Here is a 12,419-nt window from a genome sequence, read left to right on the forward strand (position 1 = left end):
TCACTACTGGTGCACATGCATCCAGTGCACACACACACACACACACACACACACACACACACCACTATCAATAACCCAGCAGAATTTTGGGGGACCGACCACCCCCAAGTGAAGATTTATTATTATTATTTTGTCGGTCATGGGCACTGTCCCTGAGCTCTTCACTCTTCAGCTCGTGCTCTACCACGGTGCCACAGCGCCACGTCCGGCTTTCTGGTGGGTCGTTGGAGATGAGAGTGTCAGGACTCACACGTGGTAGAACAGGTTTCTGTTCCAGCCAGCAGTTAGCATCTGTGGCCTTTTCCCTGGTCTTACCTTAGGAAGTATGGAAACCATGGCCGATCTCGAGTTTACTGCTTATTTCGTGGTTGTGAGGATAGACGGGGAGGGGGGGGGGGGTCTGGCAAACCTGGCTCCGGGCCCCTTTCAGGCAACCGGGAGCTCCCTCGGGGCTACTCTGCCGATTAAATGAAGCCGAGCTCACACCGGGCTTGGACCGCAGCTCGCGGCCGGAAGCTCTGCGCATGCGCAGCGATAAGGCTGCGTCCCGGAGACGCGGCGGGTGGGCGGGGCCGGGCCTGTCATCGGCCAATCAGGAGTCGAGGCGGCGGCGCCACGCTTTCCCAGGCCCGGGTCTCCAAAGGGCAAAGTAAGGGCAGTGGCGGCGGCGGCGGCTCCGGGTTCAGGTCCCAGCTTTCCTTCCCCGAAGGCCGAGCCCTAGCTCTCGGGCGCGCTTCCGCGTGGAGGGCCGCCCGGGCGTTCCGCCCTCCGCGGTCGGCCCCGCTCCGCCGCGCCGGGCCGGGCCATGGGCGCGCTGCGCACCGGCGTGGCGCTGGCGCTGGGCGCGGGGCTGGGCGCGGCCGCCGAGCGCTGGCGGCGGGGCCGGGCGGACGCGCGGGCGGAGCCGGGGCTGCTGGGCCGGCTGCCCGTGCTGCCCGTGGCGGCGGCGGCCGAGCCGCCCGCCCTCCCCGGGGGGCCCGGGAGCCGCGGCGCCGCCGAGCTCGCCAAGTACGGGCTGCCCGGGTTGGCGCAGCTCAAGAGCCGCGAGTCGTACGCGCTGTGCTACGACCCGCGCACCCGCGGCGCGCTCTGGGTGATCGAGCAGCTGCGGCCCGAGCGGCTCCGCGGCGACGGCGACCGCCGCCAGTGCGACTTCCGCGAGGACGACTCCGTGCACGCCTACCACCGCGCCACCAACGCCGACTACCGCGGCAGCGGCTTCGACCGCGGCCACCTCGCCGCCGCCGCCAACCACCGCTGGAGCCAGAAGGCCATGGACGACACCTTCTACCTGAGCAACGTCGCGCCGCAGGTGGGTAGCCCCCGGCGCGCACCGAACCGGGAGGCGCCCCTCGGCCGGCCGGGCCAGGACACGCGCCCCCCGCCCCCCCGGGGTACTGGGAGGAGCCGGGGGTTCCAGGCGCCACGGAGTCGCGAGCGCACCCACGATCTAATTGCGTGTTGTGAATGGGGTCAATGCCTTGATTCACCTGTCTCTCCCCGTAGCGATGGCGTAGTGAAGGCCCGGCGCCGCTGCCGGCCCATCGGGAGTTATAATGAGGGAAGAATCGGGCTGGGGAGGCAGCCACTGGCCTGGGGCCACACAGCTGAAGAACCCAAGCAGGAGCCCTAGAGCCCGGCTCCTGCCTTTGTCTATAACGCCCGCAGGCTGGTGCACATTGGTCAGCTATTGGTGTCCATCGCTGCACCCTGGGCATGCTGGCCTGCCTCTAGCCAGGTTCCCGGCAGGGCCTGGCACCTCTGGATGGAGACTGATGGGGGGGGCTTCTGATGTGACCTCTCTTCTCAAGGCTAAGTGAAGCTCTGTGGACTAGAGCGCCTGTGCTCTGAACAGCCGGGGGCTCTGCCAGGAGGGGCTAGTTACAGGGGTAGGTGGCACTCAAGTCAGGTCTGCTCAGACTGCATCATGGTCATGGCCTTCAGGTCTCCCCAGACGCTTGCCCACCCCCCAGGACTTGGGGCAGCTGGGGTGTCAAGGGGAGGGGTCCCAGGCACCGTCCCTCTGAGCACACTTCCCCCACCAGGTGCCTCACCTCAACCAGAATGCCTGGAATAACCTGGAGAAGTACAGCCGCAGCCTGGCCCGCACCTACCAAAATGTCTATGTCTGCACAGGGCCACTCTTCCTGCCCAGGTGAGGCTTGAACCAGGCAGGCGGGGCCTCCCACACAGCCCACCAACTCAGTCCTAGGCCCTGCTCCTCTCCAGACGCCACTCCTCTGGCATCACAACAAGTGTTGTCAGGCTCCCGTTTTGATGGGTATTGGGGTTTGGAGGCAGGGTTTTGAGGTTGCTCCACTGATGTTCTTCTACCTGTTGTGCCATGCCTCCAGTCTTGCCTTTTACTTGCTAATTGGAGGTGGAGCCTCAAGACTTTAAGTGGCTTCAAAATCCAATCCTGGGCTGGGAATGTGGCTTAGTGAGAGGGCTTGTCTAGCATGCATGAAGCCCTGGATTCAATTCCTAGTACCACATACACAGAAAAGGCCAGACGTGGTGGTGTGGCTCAAGTGGTAGAGCTCTAGCCTTGAGCAGTGGGGCTCAGGGACAAAGCCCAGACTCTTGAGTTCAAGTCCCAAGATTGGGGAAAAAAATCCAATCCTCTAGGTCTTAACCTCCTTTAGCTAGGATTATATGTTTTGTTTTGTTTTTCAGTTCTAGGGCTTGAACTCAGGGCCTGGACACTGTCCCTTAGCCTCTTTGTGCTCAAGGCTAGCACTGTACTAGTTGAGCCACAGCACCGCTTCCGGTTTTTGAGTGGTTAATTGGAAATAAGAATCTCAAGGGGACTTTTCAGCCCTGGCTGGCTTGGAATCCTGATCCTCGGATCTCAAGTCTCCGAGTAGCTAAGACAATAACAGGCATGCGCTTACTGTGCATGGCTCGGGTTTCCCCTTGTGACCTCCGTGAAGAAGATATCTTAGGGTGTGTAGCCCCTCTCTGCCCTGGTACACGAAGCCTTGAACCTGCCACCTAACCCGGTGCTGTCCACTGATGGGTGCCTGATGGCCCAGGCTCTTGCTCCCCAACCTGCCATGTGGAGCGCCTTCCCTAATCTGAGCAGGGCAGGCGAGGGACTGAGGTCCTGTCGGCATCAGTGATTCTTCTCGTCTGCAGAGGCCTGGGCCCCGTGAGGCAGCTTGGAAACCAGGACTTAGTGCCCACTCCCTGAGAGCCGTGGGCACATGACCCCGTGTGCTCCGTCAAAGGGGGAGAAGGCCAGGCCCCTCAGTTACTGGAGGCCCAAAGCCGAGTGTTGGCTGCCACTCAGCAGGGCGCGTGGCCAGGGCTTAGCACCCGCAGGCCAAGGTGGCGGCTGGGATGCTATCTGCCCCGCTGCTGGGGTAAATGCAATGGAGGCAAATGCCGAGGGGACCAGAAGGCGCTTGCCGGGCACCTGCCACGGGTCAGGCCGGAACCCGGCTGTCACAGCCCTTGCCTACCTGGCGCTCGCTCCCCCACCACGTGCACGGGTGGGTGTGAAAATGGAGAGACCCAACTCTTCCAGCAGCGTTTATTGTCTCCCACCCCGCCTGACCCAGGAGAACAGGTCAGGAAGGAGGACGCTGCAGGGCCTCCGCCCTCGAGGGAGCAGCCTCTAGGCTTCCTGGGTCCAACCCGAACCCCTGGCCATGTGTGCCTGTCTGCTCACAGGACGGAGGCCGACGGGAAGTCGTATGTGAAGTACCAGGTGATCGGCAAGAACCATGTGGCGGTGCCCACGCACTTCTTCAAGGTGCTGATCCTGGAGGCAGCGGGCGGGCAAATCGAGCTGCGCTCCTACGTGATGCCCAACGCCCCTGTGGACGAGACACTCCCGCTGGAGCGCTTCCTGGTGCCCATCGAGAGCATCGAGCGCGCCTCCGGGCTGCTGTTTGTGCCCAACATCCTGGCCAGAGCGGGGAGCGTCAAGGCCATCACCGCGGGCAGCAAGTGAGGGCGGCGGCTGAGAGACTGGCGCGGCGGGGCAGGGCGCCATTAAAGCTGGCCATTTGTGGAGACGAGCCTCAGCTGTGTGTCCCGGGGACTGGGGCATCCTGCCGGCATGGCTGGGTCGGGGTCCCGGCTGGACACAGCCTTCAGGAGGAGGGCCGGGCACCTGCCTGCGTGAGGCCGGGGTGCAGGGCGGCCAGGGAGATGAGGATGGCTTCCTGGAAGAGCGGCACGCGCTGCGCTGGGCCCGGGAGGCCGCCCTCCCGCCGCCCGGCCCTCACCGCCCTCCCGCCGCCCAGCCCCCGCCCGCCTCCGTAGCCCGAGGTCAGGGCCACGCTTATGCAGGTGAAAGGCCGGCCCTGCCGCTGTCCTCCGTCCGGTGGCGATGCCAGTGCTGGTCCCCACGGAGGCCGGGCGGGCAAGATGGGCAGGAGCCCCCGTCCCGGGCGTGGCCTCCAGGACAGGCAGATGGGGCTGTCACTGTGCGCTCGCCACCTCTGAGGCAGGCAGGAGCCGTGGACACGGGAGTGGCGGGGACAGAGCCCTGCGGGCCGTGGGCGCGCACGCCTGGGGCTCTCTGCTGCCTCAGGGCACCTTAGGCTGTGAGGGAGAGCAGCCATGTCCCACGTGAGGTGGGCAGGAGCCCGGCACTGAGGAACTGGGCTTGCTGAGCGGCCAGGTCACCTGGGTCCCTGAGCCTGGGAGCACAGGACCCTAGCCCAGGCCTTGGGGGCCCCCACTGTGTCCGTCCCCGCTGCGCGCATGCTGGTGGGGGGAGGCCCGGGCTCACCTCAGTGCGGATGGTGCGGCTGCCCTGGCCGGGACACGTGTTGAGGTACAGGTCAAAGAGGACGCTGGGATCCGCCACTTCCAGGTTGGGGTCGGCATCGGCTCCCGTTTCTAGTCCGTGCAGGCCCCCGAACACCACCAGTGCATGCCTGGCCCGGGAGAAGCAGCCCCTGGAGCGGCAGCGCCCCACGCGCGGGATGGGGCCAGCCCGGCACTTCCTCCCCGGCCCCCGGGCCAGGCGGCGCCTACCTGAAGCCGGGCAGCGGGGCGGAGGCCACATCGGAGCCCCGTTCCGACGTCCCGATGGTCAGGTCGTAGCCATCCTGGAAGGGCGACTCGGCAAACACGGCACCTGGGAGGGGGGAGCAGCTCCGTGGCGCCCTGCTCTGGCTATGGTACCCCGCATTCCCACAGGGTGGGGTGGAGCCCCAGCCCCCACTGTTCTTGGGAGGCTGAGGGCCGGGCCTAGTGGGGTAACGAGGGTAGGAAGATGCTGCAGGGAATGTGGAACCGCCTTTGACATGGCTGCCTTCGCACCCCAGCCCCAGACACTCGAGTCACCCATCATACTCCTCGTCAGATACCCCAACAGCACCCCAGGCAGCCCATTCAGAGGGACTGAGGCCCAGAGAACCAACAACCTGCCCAGGGTAGGACAAGGGGTAGGACGAGGGCCCTGGGCTGACTCCTGGGTCCAGCAAGGCACCCCGCTGCCTCCCAGACAGAGGTACAGACAGACAGACACTTGCGGGGGGGGCGGGGAGGCTGTCCTTACTGAGGCAGGAGGCCAGCCGGACTGTGTAGCCCCAATAGAGACCAGCTTTGGTGCGGGGGTCCTGCGAAGACACAACTGTTCCCCGGTAGGTCTTGCAGTCTGGAGGGAGAACAGACTGTAGATGAGGCGAAGGGACAGAGAGGTGGGAGGAGGAGGATCTGAACCCTGGTTCTGGCTAGGATACCAGAGAGGCCGGGGAAGCTTCCACATACCTGGGAGCTGCTTGTGGTCCAGTCGCACAGTTACGCGAAGCCCAGGCTCCAGGTTCTTATCAATCTTCACCTCCTGGGGAGAAGCCAGAAGTGGGTGCTGCTGTCAGAACTGCGGGGCTCTGCAGGACTGGCCAGAGGCCCAAGGGCTCTGGGGCAACCTAGCAACCCCTCTGCCACTGGGGCCTGGCCCGCTCGCAGGGGCCATTCATGCACAACCAGGCACTGGTGCGAGGCCTGTAATCCTTGCCTCAGCCTCAGGAGACTGAGAGCTGAGGATCCCAACTCGAAGCCAGCCCAGGCAAGAAAGTCCACAAGACTCTTAGCTCCAATTAACCAGCAAAAGAGCTAGATGTGGAGCTGGGGCCCGATTGTATTCTGAGCACTCTTCCAGACCCTTCCAACGTAGGGTCTCACTGTGCTGAGGCCAGCGTAGGCTGGGACCCTGCTTGTCCACCCCCATGACTCTGGGGTGCACAATGGGCCCGGCCGTTACGCTTGCTCTGTAGCTGGGATGCTAGAGGCAGGCCTCTATCCCTGGACACCGCTTGAATGCAGTCTCACAATGTCTTTTTGCCTCTGCTGGCCGCCAAGCACAATCCTTCCAATCTCTGCCTTCCAAGTTACTAGGATGACAGGCGCTACCCACCAGCGCCTCGGTGAGGGGGTCTCACATGTTTGTTTCTGTCTCTATCAGACACTTGAGGATAAATGGTAAACGAATACTCCAGTCTCCAGCGGGGCTCTGCGGCACGCTGGAGACATGCCCGGGTGATTTTATTAAACTTGTACCATCTAGGTTTGTATCGACCATGAGAAAGGACGGCTCTCTATTAGTGAGTTATGCCCCAAGCCCACGGTCTTGTCTGATCTCAGCCTCCTGAGGAGCTAGGGTTACAAGTGTGTGAGAGGCAGTGGCGCCGGTCTGTTTTTGGTACTTTTCAGGCCTAAGTTTGCATCAGTGGAGCTTCCATTTTGTCGCCTGGTCGCGGGTACGGGTGTCCCCGCCCGGGTGCCCTGCCCGCCCTCTGTAGCTGCCCACCCAGTGTCCCTGACCCAGGCATACCACAGCGTGGCGCCCTGTCGTACCTTCTTCATGCCGCAGTTGACAAAGGAGCCATGGCCTAGCCGGGTGGGCCGGTCCACCACGACGCCCTCCCGGAACTCCGACTCCTCATCCTGACGCACGTGGTGAGGGCTGTCCAAGGGGTTCAGAAGCCCTGGGGGGGGGGGGGGGCGAGAGGGTATGCGGCAACCATGGGCCACAGACCTCCTGCTTGACTTCAGGCCCGCTGTCCCACATGGACAGTGAGTGGGGCCGGCACGATTTCTCAATGCCTGGGACAGTCCGTGGGACGCGGGTCCCGCTTTCCAGCCACCAGCCCTACCTGCAAACTGTAGATCCTGGTGCTTGGGGAAAAACGCCTTCCTCAGGTACCTAGTAGAGAATGTGGCTTTTAACCGGGCACTGGTGGCTCACAGCTGCGATCCTATCTACTCAGGAGGCTGAGATCCGAGGATCACAGTTTGAAGCCAACCCTGGCAGCAAGAGTCCATGAGACTCATCTCCAATTATCCACCCAAAAGCTGGAAGTGGAACTGTGACTCAAATGGTAGAGTGCCAGCCTTGAGCGAAAAAACTAAGGCACAGCGCCCAGGCCCTGAGTTCAAACCCCAAGACCGGCGCACACCAAAAAGAAATGTGGGTCTCAACAGGTCCCCAGGGAGGTGGTCACCCCTTCCTCACATCCAAGGAAGTCTCTGCCTTACTGTGGACACTCGAGGTACTGCAGGATGCGAGCCAGCTGTACACACGCCTGCCCCTTCTTGCCGACCCCCTTGAACTCCCCTTCCACGGTCCTGGAGACAGAAAGACAAGAGCTCATGATCCAACGGCTCATGATCCAATGGAATGAGTTCTGGTATGGGCAAAAGCCTAGGTTCAGACTTGGATGCTGGTGACTCATGCTTGTAATCCTAGCTACTCGGGAAGTCGAAATCAAAGGATCACAGTTCAAAGCCAACTCAGGAAGAAAAGTCCATAAGATTTTATCTCCAATTAATGACCAAAAAGATAAAAGTAGAGCTGGGGCTCAAGTGGCAGAGCACCAACCTTGAGTGAAAAAGCTAAAAAAGGGAGCTTTAAGGTGCTGAATTTAAGCCCCAGTATTAGTACACACTAAAAAGGGGAAGAAGAAGAAAAAAAAAGCAGGGACTGAGAATGTGGCTTAGAGGTAGAGAGCTTGCCTAGCATGCATGAAGCCCTGGGTTTGATTCCTCAGCTCCACATACACAGAAAAAGCCAGAAGTGGCGCTGTGGCTCAAGTGGTAGAGTGCTAGCCTTGAGCAAAAAGAAGCCAGGGACTGGACACACACACACACACGTGAAAAAAATACAGCCATAGTCCCTCCCCTTCAAGAGTTGTCCCAACCATCTGACTCCTGCGTCACATTCCCATCTGTCTTCCAAGGCCAGTATGAAGCCGGTCAGCCCTGGCAGCCAGCCCTCCTCCCTGAGCCCCAGTACCCTGGGGGTGGCCCCTTACTTGGCATCTTGGCCCTCCTCATCAAACACCACAATCTCGTCCACACAGAAGATGGCACAAGCTCTGGCGATCTGGCCAGCCAGGTAGGTGCGAAGCTCGGGTGACTGGGCATTGTCCAGGATGGAGCCCGGGAGGGCGACGCTCAGGGTGTAGGGTCGTCCTAGGCAGAGGTGAGTGCTCTTGGTTAGTGTGAGCCAGGGCTCCACTCTCCTCTGCTTCCTCAGTCCCCAGGACCCAGGGTCAGAGATGGCCCAGCTGAGAGGAATTCTGAGATAAGCAGAACACACTCACCTCCCTTCCCTGGGTCTCAGTCTCTCTGAGGGGAAAGTGAACACAGTGGTCTCTGAGCAGGACAGAGCACTGAGGCAGGCCAGGGAGTGGTAAAAGCCAGAGCCTCAGGCCACCTCCCCTGGCTTTCTCTTTGGTTGGTCGTCGAGCTTACACTCAGGGCCTGGGCACTGTCCCTGAGCTTTTTCACTCAAGGCTAATGCTCTACCACTTTGAATTATAGCACCACTTTGGGTTTGGGGGGTAATTAACTTGTCATAAGAGTCTCCCAGGGGCTGGGGATATAGCCTAGTGGCAAGAGTGCCTGCCTCGGATACACGAGGCCCTAGGTTCGATTCCCCAGCACCACATATACAGAAAACGGCCAGAAGTGGCGCTGTGGCTCAAGTGGCAGAGTGCTAGCCTTGAGCGGGAAGAAGCCAGGGACAGTGCTCAGGCCCTGAGTCCAAGGCCCAGGACTGGCCAAAAAAAAAAAAAAGAGTCTCCCAGACTTTCTTGCCATAACTGGCTTTGAATTTCTGGTCTCAGCCTCTGGCGTAGCTAGGATCACAGGCGTGGGCCACCCACACCAGCACTAGGAGACTTTTATCGCCAATAAAGTACTCAGAAAAAGCAGAAGTAGATCTGTGGCTCAAGAGGTAGAACACTACTAGCCTTGAGCAAGAGAAGCTCAGGGATAGGCTGGGAAGGTGGCTTAGTGGCAGAGCGCTTGCCTAGCATGCACGAAGCCCTGTGTTCCATTCCTCAGTACCACATAACCAGAAAAAGCCCAAAGTGGGGCTGTGGCTGAACTAGTAGAGTGCTAGCCTTGACAAAAAGAAGTTTGGGGACAGTGCCCAGGCCCTGAGTTAAAAGACTCAGGACCGACCAAAAAATAGTGTCCATAGACGACTTTCCTGCCAGGACTGGTGGGGGGGGGGGGGGGAGGAAATGGAGGTAGGAAAGAGAAGGAAAAAAGAAGTTCTGGAAGTATAAAGTGTACGGCTTTTGTGTGTGCATGTACTTTAGTACTAAAGCTTCAGGGCCTCATATATCTTACTTGAGTTTTTTGGTCACATCTGGCACTCCAGCACCTGAGCCACACCTTCATTTCTTACTTTTTGCTGGTTAACTGGAGATAAGAATCTCACAGACTTGGAAGTGGCTCTGTGGCTCAAGTGGTAGAGTGTTAGTCTTGAGCTGAAGAGCTCAGGGACTGTGTACCCAGGCCCACAACCAAAATAAAGAATCTCACAAACTCTTCTGCCTGGGCTGGCTTTAATCCTTGATCTTCAGATCTCAGCCAGAGTACCAAGGATTACAAGCACTGGCCATCAGCAAACACATAACTGTTCATCTTCACGTGCTTGAATCTCCCTAAGTAGTAGGTTAGGACCAGTAGGTTTTTGGGGCCTCAGGTTATCTAGAAGGTCACAATGTTTGAACCCTCTGGTCCCTAAGGGCTTTCCAAGAAGACATTCTATTCTCTGCCTCCAGGACAGATGCCCTGACCATAACCTATATACCCCTCCCAGGACCTAGCCTCATACCCTGGTCCTCCCTCTGGAGGGCTGCCTCTTCCTCCTCCTTCTGTCGCTTGGTCTGCTCCTCTTGTGCTCGCTGCTTCTCAAGTTTTTTGGTCATCTTAAGGTCCTTCCATTTCTTTTTCTCTTCTTTCTCTGAACAAGAGAACAAACAGACTGATGGGGACAGGGTACTTGGAGCAGTGAGGGCCCAGTTCCCTCTCGCTGGGTCAGCCTGGGCTTCCCGGGGCTGGGGGTGAGCAGACAGAACTTCCCCCACATGTGTCCCTTTCCCACTAGTGGAGGGTCCTCAGGCAGGGTGATACTGACACTCTCTCTTACCCCTGACTTACTCTGTTGCTTCCATTTTCGCCACTCAACCCTTTGGCCATGTTCACCCTGGAGAAGGAAAAGGAGCGGGATTAAGATGAGGGGCTGGGGGACCACAGCCCTTGCCTTGCAAATCCGAAGCTGAGTTCAAACTGCAATACTATCAAAGGGATGGGGGAGGCCCTGAGTTCAAACCCCAGTATCATCCCCGGAAAAAAAAAAGGCGGGGGGGGGGGGGAGGTCGTGGAGCTGAAAGGTGACATCTGCACGGGGAGGACACGTGCTGCTCCCCCCTAAACCGGGACCGGAGGAGGCCTGGGAACCTGAACCCCTGAACCCCTCCGCCCCAACAGCCGGGATCCGGGCCAGGCACCCTGAAAGGAATAACTGCGGATTCAGAAGGAACTGAGGCCCGGCCGCTACGAAGGCGCTCGGGACTGCGAGCAAGGTCCCCGGTCAAGAACCACCCGAAGGGGCGCACGCAGCCTCGGGATGAGCCCAGCTCGAGTCCGGCCGGGGAGCACGCGGCGCCCGGCGTGGGAGACTCAGGGCTGGGCTGAGCGGCGCGGGGGGCGGGCGGCGGAGGCTTCCCCCAGCCCCGCGGGGCTCGTTCTCTCGCCTCAGCCCCGGCGCCACCCGGAACCCGACCTGCCGCCGCCTACCGGGCCGCAGGGCCGCTTCCGCGCGCGATCCGCCATGTTCCGCCGAGCGCCTCAGGCCACGCCCCGGCCGGCCAGCGACCGATCAGACCCAGCTCTTCCAGCCACACCTCCGGGCTCGTCCAATCGGAGGCCCAGCTGCTCGTGGGGCGTGGCCTAGGGGGCCAGTCTGCCGTGGGATTGGGCGGCGGGGCGCATGCGCCGTGAGGCGGCGGCGCTGGGTAGCTGCCCGGCCGGTCGGACGGAGCTGGCTCCGCGCTCTCGGCTCAGCGTCCTTTTCCTGATTTGTTTTCGTACCGGCCCCTGGGCTCGAACTCCAGGCTGGTTGGTGCTCGTCCACTCGAGCCACGGCTCCACTTTCTGACTTCGTGGCGGAGACGAGAGCCCTACGGAGTTCCCTGCCGGGCTTGGCTTCGGAGCGCGCCTCAGTTCCCCGCCCCCGGAGCCCCCCGGAGCCCCCCGGAGCCCCCCGGAGCCCCCCGGAGCCCGGGACGGCCAGCGTTGGCTTTTGGGTTGTTCCTCCTCACGGATCCGGACGAGGTGCTGTCTCTGAGGTTTTTTTTTTTTTTTGCTCAAGGCTGGTGCTCTACCCCATGAGCCACGGCGCCATTTCTGTCTCTTTCTGAATAGTTGGTTGGAGTTAAGAGTCTCAAGACCTTTCCTGCCCAGACTGGCTTAGAACTGTGATTCTCAAATCTCATCCTCCGGAATAGCTGGGATTACAAGCATAAGCCACCAGTGCCCGGCTTATGACTTCATTATTGCTGAATATTATTTTGTTGGATGAAGGTACTACATACCGTAGTTCATTTATCTATTTACCTTTTGAAGAGTATCTTCGGTGCTTTAAAAAAAATATTTTCATTTAGGTGGCACTGAGGAGTGGAACCGTGGGCCTCTTGTGTGCTAGGCCAGCACTCTACCACTAAGGCACACTCCCAGCCCCTCTTGCTTGCTTTAAAAAAAAAAAACAAAATTTAGGCCCACGTTAGCCGAGTGTCAGTGTTATTATGATCCTTTATGCTTCTCTCATGGCTAGGATGACTGGCGTGTGCCACCATGCCCAGCTTCTACTGGTTAAGATGGATACGGGTATAGGTGTGAGGAATTATTTCATGAACTTTCCCCCTGGGCTGGCCTCAAACCATGATCCTCCCAATTGTTGTCTCCCAGGTACTGGGATTATAGTGTACCACTTCATCAAGGCTAGTGCTCTACCACTGGGGCCACAGTGCCACTTCTGGCTTTTTCTGCTTATGTGGTGCTGAGGAATCGAACCCAGGGCTTCATGCATGTTAGGCAAGCACTCTACCACTAAGCCACATTCCCACCCCCCAAACTCATTGGTTATATGGCAAGTTTATTAC

General features: G+C 59.9%; 2 protein-coding genes across 3 annotated transcripts; one reads left to right on the forward strand and one right to left on the reverse strand.

Annotated features, from left to right (window-relative positions):
- Window positions 1–805: 805 nt before the first annotated feature.
- Endog (endonuclease G) lies at window positions 806–4,020 on the forward strand. Its single transcript, XM_048344297.1, has 3 exons — window positions 806–1,312; window positions 2,046–2,155; window positions 3,676–4,020. The coding sequence occupies exons 1-3, from the start codon at window positions 806–808 to the stop codon at window positions 3,956–3,958; spliced, it is 900 nt and encodes a 299-aa protein (XP_048200254.1). The 3' UTR covers window positions 3,959–4,020.
- A 3-nt stretch (window positions 4,021–4,023) lies between these two features.
- Window positions 4,024–11,124, reverse strand: Spout1 (SPOUT domain containing methyltransferase 1). Of its 2 annotated transcripts, XM_048344288.1 has the most exons (12): window positions 11,056–11,124; window positions 10,417–10,462; window positions 10,091–10,219; window positions 8,274–8,433; window positions 7,498–7,587; window positions 7,116–7,165; window positions 6,817–6,947; window positions 5,731–5,803; window positions 5,519–5,617; window positions 4,993–5,095; window positions 4,745–4,892; window positions 4,024–4,172 (listed from the first exon to the last, which is right to left on the reverse strand). In XM_048344288.1, exons 1-12 carry the CDS (start codon window positions 11,089–11,091, stop codon window positions 4,101–4,103), a joined length of 1,137 nt encoding a protein of 378 aa, XP_048200245.1. In that variant the 5' UTR covers window positions 11,092–11,124; the 3' UTR covers window positions 4,024–4,100. The 2 variants fall into 2 exon arrangements, with proteins under 2 accessions (XP_048200245.1, XP_048200250.1); XM_048344293.1 differs by lacking the exon at window positions 7,498–7,587 and having other exon boundaries at window positions 11,056–11,118.
- Window positions 11,125–12,419: the final 1,295 nt, after the last annotated feature.

This window comes from Perognathus longimembris, chromosome 1 (genome assembly GCF_023159225.1).
Source record: "Perognathus longimembris pacificus isolate PPM17 chromosome 1, ASM2315922v1, whole genome shotgun sequence".
In the NCBI taxonomy this organism is placed as follows: Eukaryota; Metazoa; Chordata; class Mammalia; order Rodentia; family Heteromyidae; genus Perognathus; species Perognathus longimembris.

Coding starts and splice junctions, on each gene's coding strand:
- Endog (XM_048344297.1), top strand. CDS start 806: ATGGGCGCGCTGCGCACCGGCGTGGCGCTGGCGCTGGGCGCGGGGCTG. Junction 1,313..2,045: donor TGAGCAACGTCGCGCCGCAG/GTGGGTAGCCCC, acceptor TTCCCCCACCAG/GTGCCTCACCTCAACCAGAA. Junction 2,156..3,675: donor GGGCCACTCTTCCTGCCCAG/GTGAGGCTTGAA, acceptor GTCTGCTCACAG/GACGGAGGCCGACGGGAAGT.
- Spout1 (XM_048344288.1), bottom strand. CDS start 11,091: ATGGCGGATCGCGCGCGGAAGCGGCCCTGCGGCCCG. Junction 5,618..5,730: donor GGACCACAAGCAGCTCCCAG/GTATGTGGAAGC, acceptor TTCTCCCTCCAG/ACTGCAAGACCTACCGGGGA. Junction 5,096..5,518: donor CCGGCTGGCCTCCTGCCTCA/GTAAGGACAGCC, acceptor CCCCCCTCCCAG/GTGCCGTGTTTGCCGAGTCG.